At 31.9% G+C, this 14,570-nt stretch overlaps 1 protein-coding gene across 1 annotated transcript; it reads right to left on the reverse strand.

The window, feature by feature from the left end:
* Positions 1-7,757: 7,757 nt before the first annotated feature.
* LOC125849185 (zinc-finger homeodomain protein 9-like) lies at positions 7,758-9,353 on the reverse strand. The gene has a single exon (XM_049529213.1). It carries the CDS (start codon positions 9,098-9,100, stop codon positions 8,039-8,041), a length of 1,062 nt encoding a protein of 353 aa, XP_049385170.1. The 5' UTR covers positions 9,101-9,353; the 3' UTR covers positions 7,758-8,038.
* Positions 9,354-14,570: the final 5,217 nt, after the last annotated feature.

A 14,570-nucleotide genomic window follows, 5' to 3' on the forward strand; every position in this document is an offset into this window, starting at 1 on the left:
GCCGGTCTAACTACCACTCTGTAGAACTTACCTTTAAGTTTCGGTGAAATTTTCTTATCACACAATACTCCAGAGGCAAGCCTCCATTTCATCCAAGCAGCCCCAACGCGATGTGTGACATCGTCGTCGATGTCGCCACTCCCTTGGATTACAGCCCCAAGATACCTAAAACTTTCCTTCTTAGGAATGACTTGTGCGGCAAGTCTCACTTCCACATCTGTCTCATCCAACCCATCGCTAAATTTGCACCCCAAATATTCTGTTTTGGTCCTACTCAACCTAAACCCTTTGGACTCCAGCGTTTGTCTCCACACCTCCAACCGCGCATTAACTCTGTCCCGCGTCTCATCAATCAGTACTATGTCATCCGCAAATAACATACACCACGGGACCGTCTCCTGAATGGACCGCGTCAACTCGTCCATCACCAAAGCAAATAGGAAAGGGCTTAGGACTGATCCCTGGTGCAGCCCCATCTCAACTGGGAAATGTTCTGAGTCTCCTCCAACTGTTCTAACCCGAGTCTTGGCTCCATCGTACATGTCCTTTATCGCCCTAATATAAATCATCGGGACTCCTTTAGACTCCAAGCACCTCCAGAGGACATTCCTCGGTACTTTGTCATAGGCCTTTTCAAGGTCAATGAACACCATATGCAGGTCTCTCTTCCTTTCTCTATATTTTTCTACCAGTCTACGCATAAGATGAATGGCTTCGGTAGTCGAACGTCCCGGCATGAATCCAAACTGATTTTCGGAGATGGACACCCCTTTTCTCACTCTCATCTCCACCACTCTCTCCCAAATCTTCATAGTATGGCTCAACAATTTGATACCCCTGTAGTTGTTACAGTTTTGGATATCACCCTTGTTTTTATACAACGGCACCATTGTACTCCACCTCCATTCATCAGGCATTTTCGCTGTCTTAAAGATAACATTAAACAGCCCAGTTAACCACTCTATGCCCGCCTTGTCCATGCTCTTCCAAAATTCTACCGGAATCTCATCCGGACCGGTCGCTCTTCCCCTGCTCATCCTACTAATAGCCCGTATAACCTCCTCGGACCTAACGCACCTACAGTATCCAAAATCCCGAAGTCTTTCAGAGTGTGCCAAATCACCCAACACAATGTCTGCTTCCCCTTTTTCATTTAAAAGTTTGTGAAAGTAGCTTCGCCATCTTTGTTTGATAGAGGTCTCTTCCACCAGTATTTTGCCTTCCTCATCTTTGATACACTTCACTTGGTCCAAGTCGCGCGCCTTCCTCTCTCTTGCTTTTGCGAGCCTATACAACTTCTTATCCCCACCTTTGTCCCCCAACTCGACATACAAGCGTTCGAAAGCTGCCGTCTTCGCCTTCGTAACAGCTAACTTAGCTTCTGTCTTCGTCTTCTTATAGACTTTCTTAAGCGTCCGCTTCTCTTCCTCATCTACACACTCCACCAATTTTGTGTGTGCAGCCTTCTTCGCTTCCACTTTACCTTGGACTTCCCCATTCCACCACCAATCTCCTTTACGGCCTCCAAATTTACCCCTAGACACCCCTAACACCCCAGAGGCAACTTCCCTAATGCAACTAGCTGCTTTATTCCACATGTCTTCCGCATCCCCGATACCACTCCAAGCCCCCATCCCCATCAACGCCTCACCCATCACCCGCGAAAGGGCAGGGGTCAACCCACCCCATTTAATCCTCGGTCGATCAGGTACCATCTTCTTCCTCCTATCCCTCATAATTTTCAGGTCCATCACCAAAAGCTTGTGTTGGGTAGTGAGGTTTTCACTTGGTATGACCTTGCAGTCCTTAAAGAGACCTCTATCCCCCTTCCTAAGGAGAAAGTAATCTATCTGAGTCTTAGCTACCGTGCTACGAAAGGTAACCAAGTGGTTCTCCTTCTTCGGAAAGCATGAGTTAGCAATCACCAACTCAAAAGCCCTAGCAAAGTCTAGAAGCGAAGTTCCACCTCCATTTCTCTCCCCAAAACCAAAGCCTCCATGAACATCATCAAAGCCACTAGAAGTTGCCCCGATGTGTCCATTAAAATCTCCACCAATGACTATCTTCTCGGTATTCGGAATACCTCTAACTACCTTATCCAGTTCCTCATAAAAGAGCTTTTTGGCCTCCTCGTCCAATCCCGCTTGAGGCGCATAAGCACTAATAATATTCAAAGTGCATCCTCCGATGACTAGCTTAATCGTCATAAGCCTATCATTGATCCTCCTAACCTCCACCACTTGCTCCCTCAAATCCCCGTCTACTAAAATACCCACTCCATTTCTATCCCTAGACCCTCCTGAGTACCACAACTTAAACCCGTCCACATCCCGAGCCTTGGTGCCTACCCATCTAGTCTCTTGGACACAAGCTATATTAATCTTTCTCTTCTTGAGAATTTTCACTAGCTCTATGGACTTCCCCGTCAACGAACCTATATTCCATGATCCTACCCTCACGTTATGTGAACCCGTAACCCACTTACCCCTATGTTCCCTCGACCTCGGCCTCAACCGAGGACATGACTCATTACCACCATCGGAAACCAAATCCACTTAGAACGATACTACAACCACAATAAGATCTACACAAGAAAACACTAAAACTACAACAGGAACCAACTCTAAAAAAATAGAACAGCAGTCGCTATACTATAGAGTCAAGTACAATGTGTATAATAGAGGACCCGATAACACCCACTACACTATAAACTGAATCACAGGTCTGCACTAAACAAGCAAACAAGATAAATAACACCCACTACACTATAAACTGAAATCACAGATCTGCACTAAACAAGCAAACAAGAAATACTGTTCCGGGAATCTGCAGGACAGGACCCAGCAACTAGAATCAGAGCAAAAAAGGGAGAGAAAGGAGAGATAGAACCTGGTCAGACTAGATTCAGTGGTCTATGGGCAATTTTCCGGCCAGATCTAGTTGATCTCCGGCGACAAAATGTAACACTGCCGTCTCTCTTCTGCGTCTCTGTTTTTTATATCGGGCTTATCTTATTAAATTCAATATTTTCGTGGGGAATCAAATTTATGGACTAAAAATTCAACTCATAAAACTTAATTTTAAATCTGCCTCTACTCACTCACGCCCTTTGAGCCCTAGGGTAAAATTTACAAATATCCATTTTTCTAACAAATGTAATTGAAAAATAGCAATTCTCGTTAATTTCGAAACTTCATCATATTGTTGTCATGAGAAATGTTCCTACATTTTATATATGAAATTTAAAGATTGTTAATAGTGATTATTTTTTTAAGATAAGATTGAAAAATGACAAGATAATTTTTTTTCATGTATATGTTTTGTTATAAGGTGGCCTCAATTATCAGTATTAACATCGACTAAGACAACTCATCTTCTAATAATAATTATGATCCTTTCCACTCAAATCCTTTTCTCTCCTTCAGACATCAATCACTACACACCCAATTAGTAAATAATTAGTTTCTTTTGTTTTAGAAATAAGGGTTAATTAATCCTGTATGGATTGTTTTCTTCCATTTGAAAATAATTACTATTCTTAAACTATGTTTTAGTGCTAAATAATTAATTTGGATAGACTTTAGGTAATATTAAGTGTCCAAGGAGATTCAAACCCTCATATCGTTCTGCTACTAGACCAAGAGGATGCTTTGTTATGACTTTGTAAATCGTAACATAGTATATTTTATATATGATCATTTTTTAAATATTTATACTGAAATCACGCAAAAATTACTAGATTCTTGGGATTTTCTCCCCCAAAAAATCCTTAATTGCCAAATTGAGAAGACTAAAAACAAACTTACATGTGGTGTTTAGGAAGAGAGATTGCAGGTATTATTACTTTTTTGGCCTCATGATCATTTTAAGAGAAATTTACAAAAATAGTCCCTTATATTTAGAGGTATGTCTAAAACAATCCATTCATTATACTTTTGAACTCTTTTAGTCTTTTTAATTTAACAAGGGAAAATGAGCACTTTAATTTTAGTCGTATATTTAAGAAAAATTCTAATCAATATATTTAACAGGAATTGTGGAAACAACTTGTTTGATATAAATATATTTAAGAAATTAATTGGAACCCAATTTCTCGTCATTATTTATATGATTTAGATATAGAGCGATAATAAAAGTCATGATTAGAATAAAAGAAAAAATTGAATTATGTGTAATTCAGAGAGGACAGCTAATACCCAACCTTCTCCAAAAAACATTTATAAAAAAGAACAACATGAATTATTATTGAATAGTTGATAAGTAAAAGTTTTGGATTTGACCATTTAAAAATGAAAAATATGCCTTATTTAAAGCAAAATATTAAATTTAATTGTTCTTAATATCAATAGTAGACTTTAAAAAAAAAAATCAATGTCCCATATGGTTAGTTTGTTAAATTGAAAGGATATGATGGATTCAAACACGAAGCTAGGTGGAGTTTTTGGGTTTAGATAAATGCCAATAGCTTTTTTGTAGATTCTGTATTTATATTAGAAAATTAATTAAATATATATGTATATTAATTCATGAACTCTTAACAATTTAGAATACCAAATCTTAATTTTGAATAGGGATGGCAATGTGATGGGCCGGATGTGGGGCGAGGTAGGTTTAAGGCTATGTGGGGGAGGGGCGGGTTTAAGGTTGTGCGGGACGAATGGAATGCGGGACAGGTTGAATTGGGTTTTTTGAAAACTAACGTGGGGCGGAACAGGTTGCGGGTATATGTGATTTTATGTGGATTCAAACTTAATTTTAACTTTTTACATCTTATAACAGTCATAGATCATTATTTATTAACATAATTTCTTTAAACTACTAAAATATTCAAGATAGTAAATAAAAATGGTACAATAAAAAATAATACAATTTTTTACATATTTTCCAATTAACCTTTTAAAAATAATTTTTTAAGTCACTATTCTATTAAATTAATACAACTTAATGAAAAAATGAATTTATTTTTATGAATTATATTTTTAGTATCAAACTTAACTAGAAAAAGAATATATTAAAAATATTATACGGTGACGGGTCTATGCTGGCGGGGTGGAACGTATTGAAAATGTAATAAATTGTTATGCGGGCAGACTAAAAGTTTTACGGGTTAAGCTCAACCCGCACTGCCCCCATACCGCACCACTCCATTGTCATCCCTAATTCCGACTCCTCTAGAATAGGTGCACATTTCGAGGAAAACAAGATTATTGACTTTTTTATGAATTAGTAGTCACAGTACCTAAATGAGAACACCCACCTTGTGCTACAGTAATAGGTGATGGACTCGTCCCTATTCTTTCCTCACCTCATAATAATTTCTATTTGACTAGCTTCAAATGCATTCGATGAGGCTGCCTTCTTCTTTAATCAGTAATTTTGAATTTGAATTTTGAATATTTTTTTTTTAATAAGGAGTATTTTTTTGAATGAGGCCTTACGTAGCATAATTTTAGATAGTCAAACTTTATTATGAATATCAAATATTGCATGAAAAAAATTAAAAAAATAAAAACTTCAAATTGTTATTCTACACTCCATTCCTTTAAAGGAAAGTTAAGTAAATGAGCATATATATGCCTCAACAGTGTTTTTTTTCATCAATTATTTTCTAACATGATTGTTTTATTATTATGCTTATTTTACATACTTGAATTTAATATGTTTATTCGAGCCAGGATCTATTAAAAATAATAGTTTTACCTTGTCAAAATTAAAATAAAACTATATACACCACATTCTCCTTCTACCTTTATACTGAAATTGAAACATATGTTATTGTTATTTCTATTCACATAAATGGTAGATATTTATGTAGTCATAAATTATCTATACTAATTTAAAACAAAATATTTTTTTAAAATTTCATTATTTTAATTCTAAAAATGGTGATTTTTAAGGATTAAAAAACTGTTCAGATAAATTGGACAGCTTGAGAGTACACTGAAGTTATGACCTAGGTCTATCAAAAGTTAGATGAATGAAGGAAGATTGAAATTTGAATTCCATCATATCATCAGTTACTTTTTCTGTCCAATTTTAATTGTCTGTAATATTTTTTTAAAGTCAATTTAATTAATTTTTAAAATTAAATTAAATTATATTAATTCAATAATTTAAACAAAATAAATTAGATATTTAAAAACTATACGAAAAGTACTATAAATTGAAATTTATTTGTATCATAAAATGTTAGTCAAAGTTATTATTGTTTGACTCTAAAAAAAGAAACTATGACAAATAAAAGCAGACGAAGGTAGTGTTATATTTTTGAAAAAATTACAGAAGTATAAATAATTTTCCTTTTACTAATTTACCCTATTTCTTTTCAATTTATTGATATTAATTACTTTAAGAATAAAATAATAAAATTTAATAAATAGATAAATATTTGAGATTTTAAAAGAATATTGATAACTACATAAAATAGGACCGGAGAGGAATTTTTAAGGAAGTTTGTTGATAGCTTAAACTGTGAGCTAGAGTTTAATCATCTCCTAAGCATATATTCGTTTAATTAATATTATTTTAAGAGTGGATAGAATTTTGTCCGTATCAAGCCCACCAAACTATACTTTGCGCATAATCCCAAAATGCTTAAAAAGCTAAATTCTATATCATGCTCCTACATTTTCTTTATATTAAACTTTTTCATAGTAATATACCAACAAACAAATATTACTATAAGTAGTACCATTAGTTAAATTAACAATTAAGTCATCCAGTGGTTAAAATACCATGAAATATTTGACTAGACAAACAGAAGAAGAAACAAAGATTTTATGCACTAATTCAGTATATATTAGTAGAATTAACATGCAACTGTTTAAAGTAATCGCAATATGGTGAATTTCAAACAAAAATAAATAACTTGTAACAAATTAAAATCCGTTAATATACTCCACTTAAACCCACAATAGAAGGTCTAAATATAAGTATAATAAGTCGATTTGTACTCGAATTAAAAATTCTCATAACAACCAAATCTACTCGACATGAATTTGGAGTTAATGAAATGAAACTATTCTAAAAAATCTTTCACAAAATTTCCAATTAATAGTATCAGCCAATTAAAAAGTGTTGATTATTAAACCATGGTATTTGATTTGCAAAATACATTGTTAATTTTACTCTGTACGTCCAACAATAGTTATTCACTATACTATTTTGAGATATCCAATAATACTTATTCACTTTATAATATCAAATGAATGATCATTTTCTTATCACATTTTTTAAGATATTATATTATTATATTCAAAAAACGATATAGTTAAATCACTCTTCTATATATAGTTTTTTAAAAAGTGTGCAAAAATCAATAATAAACAACTACGACTAAACAAAGGGAGATTTTCTTTAGCCCTTCTCTAAGAGCTTCAACTCACCACCTTCAAATAAAAAAGGAGTGTGCTTATCATTCGAGCAACTCTCACCTAGTGTGAGTGTAGAGATACTATGATAATTAATTTAATTATCTGTTAATCTCCCGAAATTAATGCCATGTTAAATCACTTTGTGCTTCATCATCTCAGACAAGAATCGAAATGGAACACTGCCCTTCCCCACCCCCCCACCCCCTATAGTCCCTACTACCCCTGTCATTCCTCCTCTTTTCTCTGACACATAGCTACAGAAATTTATATACTGTACCTAATTGCAGACATGCAATTTTTTTTTAACAGCACAAAAAAGTGTAAAAAGAATCAATGCTCAATAGCTAAGTTACTTAATCGAATGAGATTATAGTAATTAAGTAGGCATAATATAATTAATATACAAGGCAAGCAGTAAGCAAAAAAAAAAGAAAAATTAACAAATTAAATTGCTCATTGGAACAATCTTGATTTCCAGTGTTATCCTCACCAAGCTGAGCACTAATCCTTAAAAACAAAGCATAAAACAGTTCTAATTGGAAGAAAAAAATAAAAATAAACGTGATTAATAGTAATCAGCCTCAGAGTTTTTCTCTTTCTTGCACTAATTCTAGTTAAAACTTTATTTGTGCATTTTTTTTTTGGGTCATTCATATCTAATTAGATCAAGATGAAGAAGACCCATTAGTAGCAACGACACTATCACTTGTGTGAAGATGGTGGATTATGCCTTTTTTGTTGTCACTGTTGTTATTTTCATGCTGATGTTGCTGGATATGCTGATGAAACTCTGAATCGGTGTTGTTATTTCTACTAACAATACAAAAACCATTAACGCTGTTAGTGTTACCATTCTGGTGGTGGTTGTCGTCGTTATCGTTGTCGTTGTCACCGTCGCCAGAGCCGGAGTTGGGTTGATCTGATTTCTTCCCGAAAGTGTTTTTGTTATTGTGCATCCATACTTTAAGAACCCCTTTTTCAACTCCAATTTCGTTACAGAAATTGCTCACCAGATCTTCATCTCTCTTCTGCATTTTCCACCCAACTCTTTCAGCGAATTCCAGCATTTTCACCTTCTGATCTGTAGTGAATTTCGTTCTGAAACGCTTCCTCCCGTTCGAATTAGCTAACGGAGCTGATGTCGGGTTCTGATTTTTCTCCCCAGAAAACCCAGCACTGAGTGCCAAAAGCATATGAGGTGCAGAAGCTGGGTAATAAGCCGACGAAATCGGCGGTGGAGATGGAGAATTCGGACTACTATGGTCCCCACATGGAACTTGCAGAGGTGGAGGAGGAGGAGGATGGTGACGATGGTGAGGTTGATACTCAAGCACCGCGGTGGCAATAGGTTGCGGTGGGATTACAACCGGTTCTTCCGGTTCACGACGGTGAAAATTACGGTGACACCCACAAGCAGCACATTTTAGTGAAGTTGGGTCAGATGGGTTAGCTGTAGGAGAAGGTAAAAATTCTCCACACCCATCAACAGCATGACCCCCTAAACTAGCAGCATGATTTTTGAGACACTCTCTGTAAATAACCACAACAGGGTGATGAGGATGATGATGAAAGGAACTCTTCCTTTTAAGAACACCATTACTAAAAGGAAAGGGTTTCAGTTTTTGGATCTGAGTTGGGGTTTCAATTTCAGCTTCTGGGGTTTTCACTGTTGTAGTAGTAGCAGTAGTAGTAGTAGTAGTAATGGTTGTGTTGTTGGTTAAGTCCATGGCTGAAACATCTAACACTCTTTTTTTATCTTTTTTTTTTTAGTCAAGAGTTAGTAGATGATTAGATTTAGGGTCAAGATGATTTCATACAAAAAAAGGAACCATCTTTATTCCTAGGAAAAAGGTTAATAAGAAGGAAGAAAAAAAAGAAGGGGGGGACTTAAGTAAGTGAGAAGACAAAAGGATGTAAAAGAAATGAAGGGTGTTTTTTAGGTTTTGGTTTATGGTTATGGTTTTGGGTTGATGAAGATGAAGATGATGATAATGAAGATATGAATAGTGATGACCTTAGATAATAAAATGGTATATTTGTGCTTTTCATCCCCTAACTTGTGACATACTTTAACTTTAGTCCTTATGATTAGTATAATTTTATAATTACAATCTTCAAGCAAATTATTGATGTTATTTCTCATTAGCATAAATAATCACCAAATGTTCTTATTTACACTGAAATTTGAATTCAAAATTATACAATTTTAATTCATTCATTAATCACTAAGCCATACATTTAAAAGATTTGAAAATACAATTAACCTTAAAAGAAAATTAAAATACATGGTACCCTTTTCCTTCTAGACAACAAAGATGTTTTTTAAATTATATTTCTTTCAAATATAAAATATTAGTGCATTTATTTAAAACAAGCACTTATATAATTTAATAGTTCAACAATTAGTAATTTACAAAATTAATGAAGACTCATAACCAAAATGATCCAAAATGGAATAAAAGATTGAATTAAAAATTTATAATTAGTTGAGGGGCTAATGGTGAAAAATTTTGTAATAAAAATCTTGATTTTGTGGTTGTCCTTGTTAACCAGTGTGTGTATTTTTTGACCTTGGTTCTAATCTAATCTGTGGTTAACCTGCAGGTGACCCCACTTTTCCACCCCACTTGCTTGTATTAGACTTTGTATGTCATGTGTGTAATAAATACCACTGAATACTGATCATCATCAGTTAAATGCTTATGCCAATACTCTTGTCCTCTTCTCCTTTTGGATAATCATACTTGAGCACTTAATTGTTTAACCAAATTATGATTTAGAGTAATTAAACATAATAAACTGACCATAATTTCAGTTATTTCATTGTAAAGGACTAGTGTATTTAATTTAATTAATTTGGATTCCATAGTTGAGTAGGGGAGTAATTTAATTACAAGGTTGTCCCATCTACTGACTATTTAATACTTATATTAAAATTGATACAGAAGACCTACTAGTACTAGTTATTTTGACTAATCACTCGGCTGGGGAAGAGCCAGCAGTAAGCCACCAGCAGGATATAATAAATGAGTGAGTGATTGAGTTAGATCTAATGTTAAGTGGTTGCCTTTTTGTAAGCAAATTTCACAAAATTTAGCTAGGTTTAATGTTCACTGTAAAATACTACTAGCATTTTTGAGTTGATATATAGTACTTATTGATCAAACAATGCTTGTGTTGTGGTTAATTACATTGATTAGCTTAGTTGTTAGGAGATGATTAATTATGAGTGAATTAGGTGAAGATAATTATTGATTGAGTAAGAAAAATTGAATAGAATCATAGAAATGGAATTTACTGCAGCTGTCTGATGCATTTACTGAAGCAACCTTATTTGTCAAAGTTACAGTTGGAAAAGCTGAGGCAACCCAATTTTCCAAGACCTGGCTTTCACTCCCTGGTTAAAATTATAAAACACGTTACTGGAGTTATTTTTAATTTTTATTTTTTGGCTCTCGTTCGATGTTTGATAATTTATAATTTCATATTGAAATTTGATTAAATTTAAATTTACATAAAAAAATTTTATATTAGGGATAAAACACTTCTTCATAAACGCAAATTCGTATCCAGAAGAACACAAACATAAAACCTCTATTAAAAGATGAAAAAATATTTACCGCTACCCTGTTGCTACAGAGATTTACTAATCTCTGACGGTACATCGTATCCGTTGCCCATTTCAATATGAAATACTACTATTTTTAGTATTGAATTTCAATATTTGTAATTATAATGTTGTTGCTTACAGATATTTAAATATTGATTCAAGTGTGTATCTCAAGAAAAATAATTATACATAAATATTCATCATAAATATTTTTAGATAAAATATATATTCAAACACAATTTTAAAAACTCAAATTTAAATCCAAAATGTATGACAAATTGGGAGATTCATTTCTACTTTTTCATGTGAATTTTATGTTCACATATATAACTTTATTTTTAAAAAATAAATTAATTCTTTTCCAAATGATCTACCTGAATTCTTTACTCTCTTTTTTCATATAGTTTCTTTTGGTTTTTCATTTGACTTTTGGTATTTGAATCGAAGCTCGAAAAATTCAGATTTGCACCACACAAGGCCTAATTAAGGGTAAAATGCTCATTATTAAAAAAAATTATGTATCCAAAGCTCAAACTCAAGACTTTTGATTAAAATACGAGCAAGTCAATCTCATACTTGTTGTTTTAGTTGCCTTAGACCATTTTGTCCACGCACTAATTATCTCTGACTTATTTATAATGTATGAAATATTATGATAAATTAAATTTTACACTATAATGATTATTTCTTATTGCTAATAATTATATATTCCTAATTTATTTCACATAAAATAATTTACATATTTACATGCATGCGAAAATTAGTATTTTCTCCGTTTCAAAAAGGATAACCTAGTTTCTTTTTTAGTTTGTTTCAAAAAGAATGATTCATTTCTTTTTTTGGCAATACTTTAACTTTAACTTTCCACGTGGCATGCTTAAAATCACAAGATTAAAGAATATTTTGATACATTTGATATAACTTTAATTTAAAACCACAAGATTAAAAAAAAATATTTTTCTTAAATTTCATTTCAAATCAAACTACAGTACTATATCATTTTTTTTGAAACGGAGGGAGTAATATGCAAAGGAAAAGTTGTACTACTATTTTATTCTGCAACACTTGACGCTTGTCCAGAAAATAAACAAAAGTATTTCTCGACAATAAACACTGTACAAATCTTACGTAAGAAAAGTAGCGTACAAAACTCGAACTTAATATATTTTTTTGGGGGGCTTTTGGAGTTTAGTGCATGAAAAACGAGTAGTTAGCAATTAAATAATTATGGTTAACTCCACAAAACCAAGCCACGTGTGCTTTCATAATAACACGTGACGTGATTATTTAGCTGCCACGTACGTTCTATTAGTTGTCATCATTTTATTAGTAGTATTAAGTTAATTAAAAGAAGAACACAATGTGTGATTACGTACTAAGTTTGAATTTTCTTAATTGTCAGGTTGTCATTTCCTTAATTTTAGTCTCTTTATTAAAAAACAAGGAAAGGAATGGGTTGGGAAAAGAACAAAAGGGATCACAGAATCACATCTCATCATTGTTAAATTTTTAATTTGCTCCTTTTGACTCTTAAAGGTTGAAACCCGTTGGGTGCACTGAATACTGAACTAATTAACCTATTTTATGATTTTCGTTACTTAACAAATTACAAGTAACTAATATGAAAAAAATCTGGTTGGAAGCATTAATCTCGAAGGAGCACTATAGTGCACGATTTAAATCTAATCGGAATTTTAATGCAGGTTTTATACGCCAAATTAAAATCCATTTCGTATTTATTGTCATGTTTTGTTTTACAAAATGTAATTTAATTAGTTTTTACAGTTAAATATTGCATTAGGTTACTTCAATTTGTTAAGAGAGAATATATTAAAAACACTCCTGATGTGAATTATTAGTTTCATTTTTGTACTATTATAGTCTTAAAAATATCTTTCTAATTGGCTAACTAAATACACATCATATCTATAACATGATATAGCAAATGATTTCAAATTCTATAGGAGTGTGGGACTCTTAATAAAAGTCGAAAGTAGTTTTGAAAACGCCCTTAACTTGGTAAGAATCAAGGAGTGTATTTCACCCATCTGACAAGATTAGGTGTCTATTTAAGCTCAATTTTTTTAAAAAAATATTTTTAAGACTTTCAAACAATATGAAGATAAAATTAATAATTTATGTCAAATTTAAAAATATTTTAAATATTTATTTCGTTTCAAAATTATATAAAACTCAGAAGAAAGCAATTTCATCCGCTACCTAATATCCATAGGCGGTGACTTGTGCTATTCATGATTACGTTTTAAGGTCAAACAAAGCAAATCACAAATGATAAATATATATATTATAGATAGACATGGAGCAAATTTAAATTAAATTAAATTATTAGTGTATATAAATGCTATTAAGGTCCCCCTTTCTGACAAAAGAAAAAAAACTGCAAGGTCTACTCTCTTGTCCAGTCTATACAATACTCATTAATTTTAGACTAAAAAATGGGACCCAAAATTACAAAAATGAAAATCAAATACCAGTAAAGTCCACTACAAACCCATAACTTTATAACATGGATGAACTCATGGGCTTACCTTATATGCTATTTAAAGTAGTACTTTATTTTATTTGTTTAACACAATTATATTATTGATGAATGAAAACTTAAAGCTTTATGTCTCTATCAATTTATAATTTATTTTTTAAAAAAAAAGGAAAAAAAGGGAAAGAGAATAATATTTCTTTGAGATTATAATATACAAAGCAAATTTAAAAATTTATCAGAAACAACGAGTTGTCGCATTCGTGATTAATTCTTTTCGGAATTAGTATCAAGAAGCACCAAAAGATATTGGCATTATTGTATAGTTTTGTGTTTTAAATGTTCTGTTTTAATCCCAAAAATAAATATGTTGATGAAAATTGAAAATATATATAATTTGAATAAATAAAATAAAATAGTTGTTTGCTGTTTTTAAATACATACATATTACTCTTTTTGTTTTAATTTATTTGTTTTACTTTCTCTTTTAGTTCGTTTTTAAAACAAATATATTTTTTTCTTTTCGGCAATTCTTTAATACCAATATTTAATTTAAAGAATTAAAGAATATTTAATACATTTTATAATTCAATATATATATATATATATATATATATATATATATATAAATACAAAATCAATTAATAATACGTGGGCCACTCTTAAATAAAAATCTAACAAGTTAAACACTCATATAAACTATATAAAAAAAATTATACCACTCTATCTAGTCCAATATTATGAATTATTGATTCTTTTTTATGATTCAAAATGATTGAACTTTTTAAAATTAAGGATGTATCAGTTATTTTTTTTCTTTAAAATTATCCCTTTTTTTATGAAGTTTTGAACTATCTCTATTTTTAAGATGAGTTTGAAAAGAATTAAAAGGATAATATAGAGAAATTACCCTTTAATTAATGCTTCTAAAATGTTAGAACGCCATTGACAAAATTTCTAACACGCCATTAATGTCTTAATATTTGAAAAACTCATAGAAATTTACTTATACAATTTAAAATTTTATAACAATAATTTGAAAAACATGACTGAAAAATGACCAGCGATACTTTTACTTTGTTTGTGTATA

The sequence above is a fragment of the Solanum stenotomum genome, chromosome 12 (assembly GCF_019186545.1).
Source record: "Solanum stenotomum isolate F172 chromosome 12, ASM1918654v1, whole genome shotgun sequence".
Taxonomy (NCBI): domain Eukaryota; kingdom Viridiplantae; phylum Streptophyta; class Magnoliopsida; order Solanales; family Solanaceae; genus Solanum; species Solanum stenotomum.

What these genes read in the sequence shown, in the direction of transcription:
- LOC125849185 (XM_049529213.1), bottom strand. Translation starts at nt 9,100, where the DNA reads ATGGACTTAACCAACAACACAACCATTACTACTACTACTACTACTGCT.